General features: G+C 39.1%; 1 protein-coding gene across 1 annotated transcript in view; it reads left to right on the plus strand.

The window, feature by feature from the left end:
* CUNH6orf118 (chromosome unknown C6orf118 homolog) overlaps positions 1–14,091 on the plus strand; it is a 107,306-nt gene that overhangs the window by 46,955 nt on the left and 46,260 nt on the right. The window contains exon 7 of the mRNA XM_089668649.1: positions 13,645–13,841. Coding sequence (XP_089524775.1) covers positions 13,645–13,841 — 197 coding nt within the window. The remainder of the gene's footprint in view (positions 1–13,644; positions 13,842–14,091) is intronic.

The following is a 14,091-nucleotide window of genomic DNA, read 5'->3' on the forward strand; positions in this document are numbered from 1 at the left end:
TGCAGCTAGAGGTTCTATTAGCAATGCAAATATTAAGGGTGATCGGGGACAACCTTGTCTAGTTCCATTGGAAATATCAAATGGGCGTGATAGTATTCCATCGGTTAATATTCTTGCCGAAGGTGCTGAATATAGGGACATTATTGCTGATTGTATTCGCCCTGTGATGCCAAATTTCTGTAGGACATTTTGCATGAAACACAAATGCACGTGCTCAAATGCCTCTCAGCATCAAGCAAAAAGAGCAGAGAAGGCGTTTGGTGGTTGTGAAGGTTATGGATTAGTGATATTAGGCGTCTGGTAGCATCTGGAGCCTGGTGACCAGGTATAAACCCTACTTGGTCTGGGTGGATCAGTGTGGGGAGGGTTGTTAGTAGTCTTTCTGCTATAAGTTGAGCAAACAGTTTAACGTCTGTGTTGAGTGATATGGGCCTGTAATTTTTGGGGGTCTTTGTCTGGTTTAGGTATGGTCGTTATGGTGGATTGGAGCATTTCTTTGGGTATATTACCCCTAGACATTACTTTATTGAATAGATTTGATAAGTGAAAAGACAGAATATTGGCAAATTGTTTATAGTATTCGTTGGTGAAACCGTCACAACCTGGATATTTTTTTAAGTGACAGGGAGCGAATAACTAATTCGACCTCCAACGTAGTGAATGGGTCTGAGATGTCTTGTAGTTGTTTTTCTGAAAGGGTCAGGAGGTTAACTGATTGCAAAAAGGTTGAGATGTCTGATGGAGACAGTTGAGGGTGTTATGTTTGTTTTTTAAATTGTATAAATTTTCATAGTAATCTGCAAAGGCGTTTGCTATATCTTCTGGATTAGTCAGGTGCAGGGGCGGACTGACAACTCTTGGGGCCCCCGGGCAATAGGGGATTATGGGGCCCCTGTGTCCTTGCCCAAACTCAAAAAAGCCTATGAGGAAGGTACCAGGGGCATCTCATGGGGCCCCCTACTGACCCCGGGCCCTCGGGCAGTGCCCGAGTTTCCAAATGGTCAGTCCGCCCCTGGTCAGGTGTGTATTTGAGTTAGGATGTTGGATTGTTCGAAACTTAATTTTGTCCGTTGTTGTTTGACTGATCTAGCTAAGAGTGATGTCGCCTTGTTGTTCAGAGTAATAGATGGCCTTTACCTTTTTTAGGTTCAGATCATATTTGTATAGCAGAAGAGAATGTAGTTTTTCCCTTTCTCTAAGGAGGTCATCTGAGTTCTGTTGTGATGGTTTTTGTTTATTTAAAGTCTCTTTAGTATTTATAGAGTCTAAGAAGTCATGTATTTGGTGTTTTCTTCTGTAGGATATTTGAGATGAGATTTTGATGAGAACACCACGCCTATAGGCTTTGTATGTGGCCCATAAGGTGTTGATAGAGGTTTTGGGTTTGGAGTTAGTTTCAAAGAAAAGATCATGGGCGTCAGTTATGGTTTTTTACGTTCTTGTTCCGTGATGATAGAAGAGTTGTGTCTCCATGGCGTGGTTGAGGATGTCTTGTTTTGAAGATTTAGGACGATGTTGATTGGCGCATGATCAGACCAAGTTATTGTGCCTATTGAAGAGGAGGAAATGCGTTGTAAAGTCCATTTGTCTGTAAGGAAATAGTCTATTCTGGAGTAGGACAATTGTGATGTGAGTAATAAGAATAGTCTCTTTCTGACCCATGTTGGCATTTCCAGATATCAAAGAGATCTTTGCCATGTAGAAGTTGGTTGAAACTTTGTTTTATGGTTCTTTTGGTGGAGGTTGTATCTATTTGGACATTGTCTACTGTATTAAAGTCGCCTCCTATTGTCAGCTGACCTTGTTTTAAGGAGGCAATTTTGGAGATAAGGCGTTTCAAAAAATGGATTTGGTTTGAGTTGGGACCATATACATTGACTAGGGTGAAGGTCTCATTATTGAGCCTGCCAACAACGATATGATAGCGCCCGTCTGGGTCTGCGTATTCTTTAGAAAGTGAAAACTGGAGTGAGTCTTTGATAACTGTCATGACGCGATTTGTTTTTTTGAGAGGTGAAGAGGTGAAGAATTTTGTTGGAAAGTTCTTGAGATTGTATACTGGTGTTTTAGATAGGGCAAAGTGAGTCTCTTGTACGAACACGATGTCGGCCCGTTGTGTTAGTTCTTTGTTCAGGAATGATCTTTTAAATGGGGAGTTGAGTCCTCTAGCATTAATTGATAAGATAGTAATCATTTGAGTAGTAGGAAATGCTGGTGAAGGCATGGTAACGCCTGAGTTTGCAAGGTTGTTTATTTGCATATATCAAGAATTCGGCCTGTTGACTTCTGATGATGATATATGAAGAGGGAGTGACTTGGGGAGTCTTTTTGATATGCAGGACCAGTGGAAGGCACTTATAGGCAAATTTGTAGTTGAGTCTTGAGGAACGTGCGTATGATCAATTTGGAATAGCAATGACCAGTTATAACAGAAGAGAAAAACTAGGAAACAGTTAATTGAAAATGTCTTGCACAGAAGGCAAGAAACATGGGTAGTTTGATGAACTACTGTCACATTGGGACGGGAGCGGCTAACATTATAGAAAGAAGATGGAGTAAAGAGTCTTTCACTCTGCATTGAGGGAGTGCAAAAATAGACACAAGTTGTAAGTCAAACTATGTAAGGATCAGTATTTAGGTCCAGTCTCCTTCCATTTGTTGGGGATGGTGTTGATTGGGATATGGACGGCGGTCTTCTGCAGGAAGTATATACCACTCTTTGAGTAGGTTTATGCCATCGTCTAGGTCTCTGATGGCGAAGGTCTTCCCCTGGTGTTTGATGAGGAGTTTAGTGGGGAAACTCTATTGGTAGGCGATATTGTGGTTTCTTAGGGCTTTTGTAATAGGTATCAGCTTTTTCCAAGTGAGAAGGGTTTCTCTGGATAGATCAGCGTACAGCTTAATACCCGTGAATGGGGTGTGAAGTGTTGTGAAGTTCCTGGCCGCCATCATGAGCTTTTCCTTGATTTGGTAGAAATGAACTCTTGATTAAAGCATCTCTCGGAGGTGACGCTAGTAAGAATGTAGGTTGTGGTATTCTGTATGCTCTATCGATGAAGGCTTCTGTGGAAGTAATGGTTGGGATTAAAAGTTTCATGAGTTGTTGCATATATGAATGAAGAGATTCGTTAGACACTGTTTCTGGTATACCACGGATTTTTATGTTATTGCGTCTTGAACGATCTTCAAGGTCAGCTATTTTGCTTTTAAGCGCATTGATTTCAGATTCTTGGTCGGCATAAGCATATGCTACTGTATTGTGTGCTGTGAACATGGTAGATGTCATTTTCAATATGATGCAGCTGATTTGCATGATCAGTGATTGCATTAGAAATCGGGGATATTACAGTTGTTATATCACTGTGTAGTGTTTGGTGGAGAGATAGTAGCATATTTTTCTTTCAATTCGTTTTTATAAAATTTTTTCAGAAATAAAAACAATAGAGTGAGAAACCATGACATTAGGGGAAATCATATCAAACCTGTCGAAGTTGAGCCGATAGGACATGGCAACCAACCTGTACAGATAATTAATCATGAATGGTATCAATGACATTCCAAATTAATACAAAAGTTAGAAAAAAATATGTTTGTAATATGCCAAAAGAAGAAGCATAACAATACACAGTTTGTTGCCCAACAAAACACAAATTAAACACAAAACAAGGGTAAAGTTAACACAGTGAGAGAAGATCCAAAAAAACATGGACCAAGAAAATAAAATACAGAGTAGCAAGAAAGCTAGACTCCAGAAAAAGAACAGAAAAAAGGTCTATCAGAGTACACATATGTTCAATATGCAGTTTATAAGATCAATTGTTATCATAGGTTATCAAAGGTCAGGGAGTGGGAACTCAACATTCCAGCGTAACCATCTAGCATTAAAGACCTGTATAGAATGAGTTGAAATTGCATAGGACTTTTCATACAGGTACTGATATTGTACTCTATGGATAACCTCCGTAACTAGAGGAGATGCAGTGGATTTCCATGCTTTAGGAAGAGTTAATCGAGCTGCAATGTGAATGACCACTGTGCGGGACTAGAATGGAAATACATTCAACATAAGATTTAACAACGCCAAATGGGAATTGGGAGTTGTGTATACTCTAGACACCCGAGAAATCAGATTAAACACCTCTTTCCAGAAATTCCAGATATATCCACATTCCCACAACACATGCAGCAAAGTGCCAATACCATATAACTAAAAAATGTTGCGCTCCCAATCTCTAACAAACTTATAAATTAGTGACTTCAAATGATATATCCATGAAAAACAAACAATATACTATACATACATAAATGAATATCAAGTTAAATGTGATGTGAATCAAATAAAATAAAAATAATAAAAAAACAGTCCCATTACTCAAATAATAGTCCAAAAAAAGGGATTTGTGATGACGTGATTTAAACACACCAATTGTGACTTTTTGTGAATCCTTAAATCAATAAAGATGTGCGCTCACCTCCTTACAAGCCTAACAGATAGGCTTAATACACTTTTTGTTCACATACATGGAACCTGCTAGAATTTGCTGCAGCATGGAATGGATGTTGGATGCCTCCTATGTACTCCACAATGCTTCTCTCCTTATACACTCGTTATCCCTGCAGGGATCTCTCCCTCCTTCAGCTGCTCAGGATCCCCTGCTCACTCCTCTTAGATGTTCCTCATATGTGTGTGTAACTTGCGAGCCACTAAAATATTCCTTTGGATCGCTAACAGTTATCACATACTCAAACTGTGTAAAAAAGACCATATAACTAAAAAATGTTGCGCTCCCAATCTCTAACAAACTTATAAATTAGTGACTTCAAATTATATATCCATGAAAAACAAACAATATACCATACATAAATAAATGAATATCAAGTTAAATGTGATGTGAATCAAATAAAATAAAAAACATTCCCATTACTCAAATAATAGTCCAAGAAAAGGGATTTGTGATGACGTGATCCAAACACACCAATTGTGACTTTTCGTGAATCCTTAAATCATTAAAGATGTGCGCTCACCTCCTTACAAGCCTAACAGATAGGCTTAATACACTTTTTGTTCACATACATGGAACCTGCTAGAATTTGCTGCAGCATGGAATGGATGTTGGATACCTCCTATGTACTCCACAGTGCTTCTCTCCTTATACACTTGTTATCCCTGCAGGAATCTCTCCCTTCTTCAGCTGCTCAGGATCCCCTGCTCACTCCTCTTAGATGTTCCTCGGTGTCATGAAGCAAAAAAGAAATGTGGACATAGTGCTTTATCCTTATAAGACTTGCCCTTATTTAAATGCTCAATATATGCACTCACATTAAATAAAATTAAAAAGCGCTTTGGTATTAAAAAATCCTTTGGCTGTGTGTGCCCCGCACAGCGTGTATACTCGCCGTATGCTCCCTGGTATTCCGAGTGATGTCTTAGCCCCACCCCTACGCGTTACGAGATAGGTCACGTGGCTTCATCAGGGGGTTGTAATCGTACAGTCACTGCACTCAAACAGCTTTATATATCCCATCACCGCCATTTTCCCGGAGACAATATGGAAGCGGCCATCTTTTTTAGGCCAAACAACATTGCTAACAGCACAGGAAATTCATTGTTTGACACATTTGTTTCAATAATACAGATAACTACGTATCGCTCGGCTAGACAGATACAACAGCGATGTCTTACGGCTCACACAGGCTGAATATCTCTATACACAACAAATAATCATATATAATTAAAAAACAATAATACAATTAATAGAAAATTATAAAAAAAAATAAATGATAACATATAGCATTATTTCTAATGCAATACATTTTAAAACTACTGAAGTTGATTTTAAAATATTTTTTCTTTAATTAAAGCCCATTATTCATATTAGACCTAGGGATAATCCCTCACGGTCTCATAATGAATGATATTATTTAATTAACTAATGGCTCGTAACATATAACCAAGTAATGAAACCTGCTCATACAAATGGTTCTGATCTTATTTATATATCACTAATAAAGCATGAGAGATTAAAATCCTTATTCAATCCTCCTGGTGCTAAACTCCCTAATTCATATATCCAGAATGATTCTTTCTTACTAATTTCCCTTATTAAATTGTCACCTCTCCAATCTAGGGTATGTTTAACTATACCCCAAAATTCAATTTTATCTACTTCTCGGTTATGGTATTTCCAAAAATGTAGAGATAAATGATGATACTTGAAACCAATACTGATGTTATGTATATGCTCTTTAATGCGTTCTTTTAAACTTCTTTTCGTACGACCTATATAATATAGGTTGCACGGACATTTCAGAGCATACACCACACCTTTGGTATCACAAGATATAAATTGATCAATATTGTAATGTTTTCCATTCCTTGGATTAACAAATTATTGCCTACATTTTGGATTACCAAACGTTCTTTTACAGCTGTAACACCGACCACATTTATAAAATCCAGTACCTTGGAAGAAACTAAGTATATTACTTATTATTTTCGGGGGTTCTAATACATTTTTTACCACACAATCTCTAATATTTGGTGCTTTTTTATATATAAATCTGGGTTTCTCCTTGACAATAGTTTTTAAATCTTTGTCCAATGTAAGTACTGTATACCCCAATGCTTGGTTATGATTTTTTGGACGTCTTTATATTGTTTATTATATGGTAACAGTATAGATATATCATTATTTTCTACATTTATCTGATTCTTACTTTCTAATGACCTGTTTCTATCCACCAATTCTATTTCTCTACTTTCTTTTTCTATTAATTCTTTTTATAGTGTTACCATATATTAAACAATATAAAGACGTCCAAAAAATCATAACCAAGCATTGGGGTATACTTACATTGGACAAAGATTTAAAAACTATTGTCAAGGAGAAACCCAGATTTATATATAAAAAAGCACCAAATATTAGAGATTGTGTGGTAAAAAATGTATTAGAACCCCCGAAAATAATAAGTAATACACTTAGTTTCTTCCAAGGTACTGGATTTTATAAATGTGGTCGGTGTTACAGCTGTAAAAGAACGTTTGGTAATCCAAAATGTAGGCAATAATTTGTTAATCCAAGGAATGGAAAACATTACAATATTGATCAATTTATATCTTGTGATACCAAAGGTGTGGTGTATGCTCTGAAATGTCCGTGCAACCTATATTATATAGGTCGTACGAAAAGAAGTTTAAAAGAACGCATTAAAGAGCATATACATAACATCAGTATTGGTTTGAAGTATCATCATTTATCTCTACATTTTTGGAAATACCATAACCGAGAAGTAGATAAAATTGAATTTTGGGGTATAGTTAAACATACCCTAGATTGGAGAGGTGACAATTTAATAAGGGAAATTAGTAAGAAAGAATCATTCTGGATATATGAATTAGGGAGTTTAGCACCAAGAGGATTGAATAAGGATTTTAATCTCTCATGCTTTATTAGTGATGTATAAATAAGATCAGAACCATTTGTATGAGCAGGTTTCATTACTTGGTTATATGTTACGAGCCATTAGTTAATTAAATAATATCATTCATTATGAGACCGTGAGGGATTATCCCTAGGTCTAATATGAATAATGGGAATTAATTAAAGAAAAAATATTTTAAAATCAACTTCAGTAGTTTTAAAATGTATTGCATTAGAAATAATGCTATATGTTATCATTTATTTTTTTTTATAATTTTCTATTAATTTTATTATTGTTTTTTAATTATATATGATTATTTGTTGTGTATAGAGATATTCAGCCTGTATGAGCCGTAAGACATCGCTGTTGTATCTGTCTAGCCGAGCGATACGTAGTTATCTGTATTATTGAAACAAATGTTTCAAACAATGAATTTCCTGTGCTGTTTGCAATGTTGTTTGGCCTAAAAAAGATGGCCACTTCCATATTGTCTCCGGGAAAATGGCGGTGATGGGATATATAAAGCTGTTTGAGTGCAGTGACTGTACGATTACAACCCCCTGATGAAGCCACATGACCTATCTCGTAACGCGTAGGGGTGGGGCTAAGACATCACTCGGAATACCAGGGAGCATACGGCGAGTATACACGCTGTGCGGGGCACACACAGCCAAAGGATTTTTTAATACCAAAGCGCTTTTTAATTTTATTTAATGTGAGTGCATATATTGATCATTTAAATAAAGGCAAGTCTTATAAGGATAAAGCGCTATGTCCACATTTCTTTTTTTGCTTCATGACACCGAGGAACATCTAAGAGGACTGAGCAGGGGATCCTGAGCAGCTGAAGGAGGGAGAGATTCCTGCAGGGATAACAAGTGTATAAGGAGAGAAGCACTGTGGAGTACATAGGAGGTATCCAACATCCATTCCATGCTGCATCAAATTCTAGCAGGTTCCATGTATGTGAACAAAAAGTGTATTAAGCCTATCTGTTAGGCTTGTAAGGAGGTGAGCGCACATCTTTAATGATTTAAGGATTCACGAAAAGTCACAATTGGTGTGTTTGGATCACGTCATCACAAATCCCTTTTTTTGGACTATTATTTGAATAATGGGACTGTTTTTTATTTTATTTGATTCACATCTCATTTAACTTGATATTCATTTATTTATGTATGGTATATTGTTTGTTTTTCATGGATATATAATTTGAAGTCACTAATTTATACATTTGTTAGAGATTGGGAGCGCAACATTTTTTAGTTATATGGTCTTTTTTACACAGTTTAAGTATGTGATAAATGTTCGCGATCCAGAGGAATATTTTAGTGGCTCGCAAGTTACACACACACATTTTTTGTTTTAAAGTGCCAATACCACCACAATTCCTCCAACAAGAAGGAGATGCATCAGGATAAAGTTTTGAGAGTCTAAATGGGGTTAGATAGCTGCGATGTAGAATTGTTAGGGAACTGTCCCAATGATTAGTGCATTTCGAAAGACTGATATTACAGGACCAAGCCACTTGCCAGTCCTCTTGAGTAAAAGATCTATTCAGATCTCTCTCCCATTTACCCACACACGTTAACACAGAGTTATCTGAATCATGTTGCAAAAATTTGTAGAACCATGATATTCCCTTCTTCAGTTCCAATGGATTCGTCACAGCTTGCCATATCTTTGAATCCACCTCCACCCATGCCTTGGGAGTGGCACCAAGATAAGCCCGGATCTGAAGATATGGATAAAGGCTTCCTCTGGACTGCAGAGCAGTGATATCTGAAATAGTATAAAAACCTGCATCTTGCATAGGCTTCGTATTAAGATTAGGGATGATATGGTCATAGGTTGCCAATGGTAAGACCCGCCTCATTTTAGGGAAAGCTAAAGCAGATTTAGATAGACCCAGTAGCCAGGCATCCAAAGTTGCCGAGATCGAAGGAAGATAGGTACGAATTAACTTCGGAGCGATAACTTTTGCAAATAATAATGCCTGGAGGTCCTGAGCCGGGACTGTACTCCTCTCTATTTGTACCCATAACTTATCTGAGGGCAGAAACCAAAGCTGGAGTTGATCCAATAATGCCACATAGTAATAGGTGGATATTACAGGGAGACCTACCCCCCCCCCCCTTAGATTTCTATTTAATGAGAGCATAAAACGGAATTCTAGCTTTCCTCCCATTCCAAATATATTTTTTCAACGCAACATCTACTTTACGAAAGTATGACTGGGGAATGATGATCAGAATTGTTCTGAAAAAGTATAAAAGTTTAGGCAGGATCAGCATCTTAAAGGCCGCTAACCTACCCAACCAGGAGAGCTCTGTTTTCCCAATGGCCTCCAACTCCCTTAAAAGTGCCTGAAGCAGTGTCTCGTAATTATCCCTAAACATATTAGAAGAGGGAAAGGATACACGAATACCCAAGTAGTCCAGACTTTTAGAGGACCAACTATACGGGAACCTATCCTGCAGGCTTTGTAAAACTTTCCTTGAAATACCGATAGGAAGCGTACAAGATTTGGTAATATTGAGTTTATAGTACACGTATCCAAGGTGGAGGAAATTGCTGTCAGGAAAGTCAAGGGGTCCCTCACAGTGAGAATAACATCATCCGCAAATAGACTGATCTTGTGAGCCATATGTGCAGTCTGTATACCGGAGATCAAGGGGTTCAATCTAATAGCTGTCACCAAGGGTTCCATCGCTAAAGAGAAAATGATAGGGGAGAGAGGACATCCCTGTCTAGTCCCGTTGGTAATTGAAAACGTATCTGACATAGCATTGGAAGTAAAACTTGCGCAGAGGGGACAGTATATAATGCCGTAATAGCTAATTTAATGTACCCCTGCATACCAAAATTGCCAAGAGTAAAGTCAAGATATCGCCATTGAACTCTTATCAAAAGCCTTCTCAGCATCCAGGGCCAAAAATACAGTTTGCGACTTATGGAGTTCGGCAATTCGCAACAAATTAAACACTCTTGAAATTCCTTATAATATTCTGCAGTGAACCCGTCCGCCCCAAGCGATTTCCCCTTTGGCAACGCTTTAATGGCAGTTCTCACTTCACTATCTGATATAGGTTGGTTCAGAATCTCCAATTTAGACTGATCCAGTTTAGGTAAAGGGAGACTCTCAAAAAAGCTCTCAATAAGAGCAGGGGTAGGTTGATGCGTGTTTGGGTCATCTTTGAGGTTGTACAATTGAGCATAGTATGCTCGAAATGCCTCAGCAATTTTGTTATGGATTTTGTTAAGGATGGAAAACTTTTTTCAGCAAAATGGGATCTATCATAGAAGGGATTTTGGCTTTTGCCTGTTTAGTATTGATGAAAGAGGCCAAAAGCTTACCGGCCTTATTACCCTGGGTGTAGTAATTAGCCTTGGCCCTTCAAAGATATTTTTCATGGTGGAGTAAGATAAGTTTCTTAAGGGCTAATCTATGAATCTGTAACTCTTGTAGCACTGTAGCTGACAGATTCTGCTTATGTTGGGATTCCAAACTAGCGATTTTAGCTAAAATGTCCGACAGAGCACCTTGTCTGCGCTTCTTCTCCCTGGAAGCCAACTGGAGCATCACACCTCAGCATACGGCCTTATGTGCACATGACACGTTAAATACATCCGTGTCTGAAGTGGCATTCACAGTGAAATACTCCTGTAACAATTTAGAGATAAGAGCATGGCTACTAGAACTGAGGAACATAGAAGAGTCATTGCGCCACAGGAATACCGGTGAAAACTTTAAATTCTCTTTTATACTTAGGGATATGGGCGCGTGATCTGACCAGGTCATAGGATGAATGGTCGCTTTAATTATATTTTGAAGAAGTTGTAAATCGGTCAAGAAATAATCTATTCTCGAATAGGATTTATGAGGTGACGAGTGATATGTAAAGTCTTTCTCTGAATCATTCTTTCTCTGAAGTGCCCTGATGATCAGTGTGCATGTCCCCTCCGCAGAAAGCCGATTACCGGCTCTCCTCTCCTCTCGAGCTGTCAGCGTGACAGCTCGAGAGGAGAGAAATGCCGATAACCGGCATTTCCCTGTTTACATGTGATCAGCTGTGATTGGACACAGCTGATCACATGACTGAGCCGACATCTTCGGCTCTTTCCATGATCGGTGATCCGCTGTGTCCCTCGGCCAATCACCGCGCTGTGCGCTCCCTGAGCCTCGCATGCGCAGTGAGAATGGGAGGACGTCATATGACATAATCCCAGAACGAGAGAACCACCTTGCGCCCGTAATATTACTATATGGCAGGCGGGAGGTGGTTAAAGTGATCTACCACTTTGCCAGTCAAGTGGGGGTGGGGGGACACACACTATTGCTGACAATTGCCATTGATCTGCCAGAAGCTGTGTTTAGGTCCAAAGAAGCAACACAAACTAGGTGCCACTTAATAACATTGTAAAAGGAAGGCTTTTGATTTATGCTACTGACATTTTGCATAATCTAATTTTTAGAGTCAGATTATTGTCATTATTTATCCTTGCAACTTCTCTATTAACCTGTTCCTGTCGGTCATACAAATATATGCACCCTCTCGTAGGGCACAGCACAGTTACCAAAGGGTACTGTTACAAGTTAGCCTGCAGTTTCTTGTTTGTGTTCGTACCTCCTTGCTGCAGTGCTGTTCCTGATCCCTTCACATGTGTGTTTGTCTGTGCTCATCTATGGGCGTCTTCTGTTCTCTGGGTTTTATTTCCTTCCCTTCCCTTCCATCACTTCCTGGCCCGCCTCCTTGTTTGCCTGCCTATATAAGACATGCTCAGTCTAGGCCACTTTACCTGAGCAACTTCCTAGTTGTTGGAGCTTCTGTGTGTTGCTATTGCCTGTATCCTGCATTGACTACTTGTGTACCGATCCTGGCTTCATTCTTTGACTGTGCTTGTTTTCTGCCTGTCCTGACCTCGGCTAGTCTATCGGATTTCCGTTTGTCTCCTCCCATTTACTTTGCTCCCGCGAGCGGTCTCCTCATCCTCAGCTGGGCTTACCTGGCGGCTGCTACCTGGTCCCAGCTTGCTGCAAGTCCATCCCCACCATCAGGGGCTCTCGTGAAGAAGCAGGCTGGGGCTTAGACTCCGTGCCCTGGGGAACCCCAAGTTAAGTATCTACAAGGGCTCACTACCACAGGTGCTGACAGGTACGGGAAAGTTCCCAATGCCTGTACAGAGCCATGGCAGTGCTTATGGCGTGCCCAGTCTCTTTTGGCTTTTATTAGAATAAGTATTATTGTATAAACTTCATTTGGGTGCAGTGTTCAATGACTGTGATGTTGTCAAAGTAGTGCAGTGCCGAATAGAAAAAAAATGACCTGGTCATGAAAGTGGTAAAACCTTCCAGAGGGACAAGTGATTATTGCAAGGTATGCTTATTTGTTATTTGCACCATCTCCAGTCCATGTGCTAAACTGTAGTGAATCATTCTCATTCAACTGCCATAGCTAAAGACTTGCTTATTTAGTATATCATGAATGCTGCTGCCAGAGTCCTCTACCTTACCAACTGCTCAGTGTCTGCCACCCCTCTCTGCCAATATCTCCACTGGCTTCTAATTGCCCAGCTAAATTAATTCAAAATACTAACAACAACATACAAAGCCATCCAAACTAAACCCTGCGCTACATCACCAATCTTCTTTCAAAATATCACCCAAACTGTCCTCTCCACTCTCCCAAGACCTCCTGATCATTTAGCTCTCTTATCCCTTCCTGCCATACTTATCCCCAGGATTTTCCAGAGCTTCCCCTGAGCTTCCTCTGGAGCTCTCTACCTCAATCTGCCTGGCTATCGCCTACTCTGGCCACCTTTAGGCGATCCCTGAAAACTCATCTCTTTAGAGAAGCCTATTCCACCTCCACCTAACAACTGGACTTTTAATTCTTCAATCAGCTCATCCCTCACAGTTATTACCTTTTTAACCACTTGCCCCACCTTATTAGATTGTAAGCTCTTAGGAGCAGGGCCTTCTAAACCCTCTTCTATTTTATTGTATTGTAACTATACTGTCTCTCTTTATATCGTAATGTGCTGTGCAATATGGTGCAATAATAAAGATGAGTTCAGTGGATGCCTGAGATCATCTCTAAGCTTTAGCACTTAGAATAACATTAGTTGCTGTTAATGCATCACATTTACACTATTATGTTGAATGCATCTTTTATTTATGCATTTTCCTGTTTGTAATTTGTTTTGTTATGTTTTAAATAGATTATCCATTGGATTCACAAGAAGAGAAATCAAAGAAGCAGTTTTGTCTTCCGAATGAAGAGCAAACATTTGTTTCAAAAAGAAGTAAGATCTTGAAAACATACCATGAAGTGAGGGCTCTAGAGGAGGAAATCAGAAAGAACATGACTCATATGGTGAATTCTGAGGCTTTAGAGCAATATATAAAAGAAGTTCAGGTAATTTAAGCTCAAATATAGATACATAATGTATACAATATCCTTTCTCAACCAGGTTATCCCAAAAATTGCTAAAGCAGATGCATAGCTATAATTTTACCACCCATACAGCTGCTACTGGGCCTTGGGGTAGGAGACTGCTGAGACCAATTAAACATAGACAATTTGTTTGCATGTAATGTTCACACTAACCCAGTACAGTGTTATGAAGGGTTGAAGATGACCCAGAACCCCTGTAAATTCTTCAGTC

Source organism: Staurois parvus, unplaced genomic scaffold (assembly GCF_062004578.1).
Source record: "Staurois parvus isolate SC_StPar_1 unplaced genomic scaffold, SC_StPar_1.0 ptg000059l, whole genome shotgun sequence".
Classification (NCBI taxonomy): Eukaryota; Metazoa; Chordata; class Amphibia; order Anura; family Ranidae; genus Staurois; species Staurois parvus.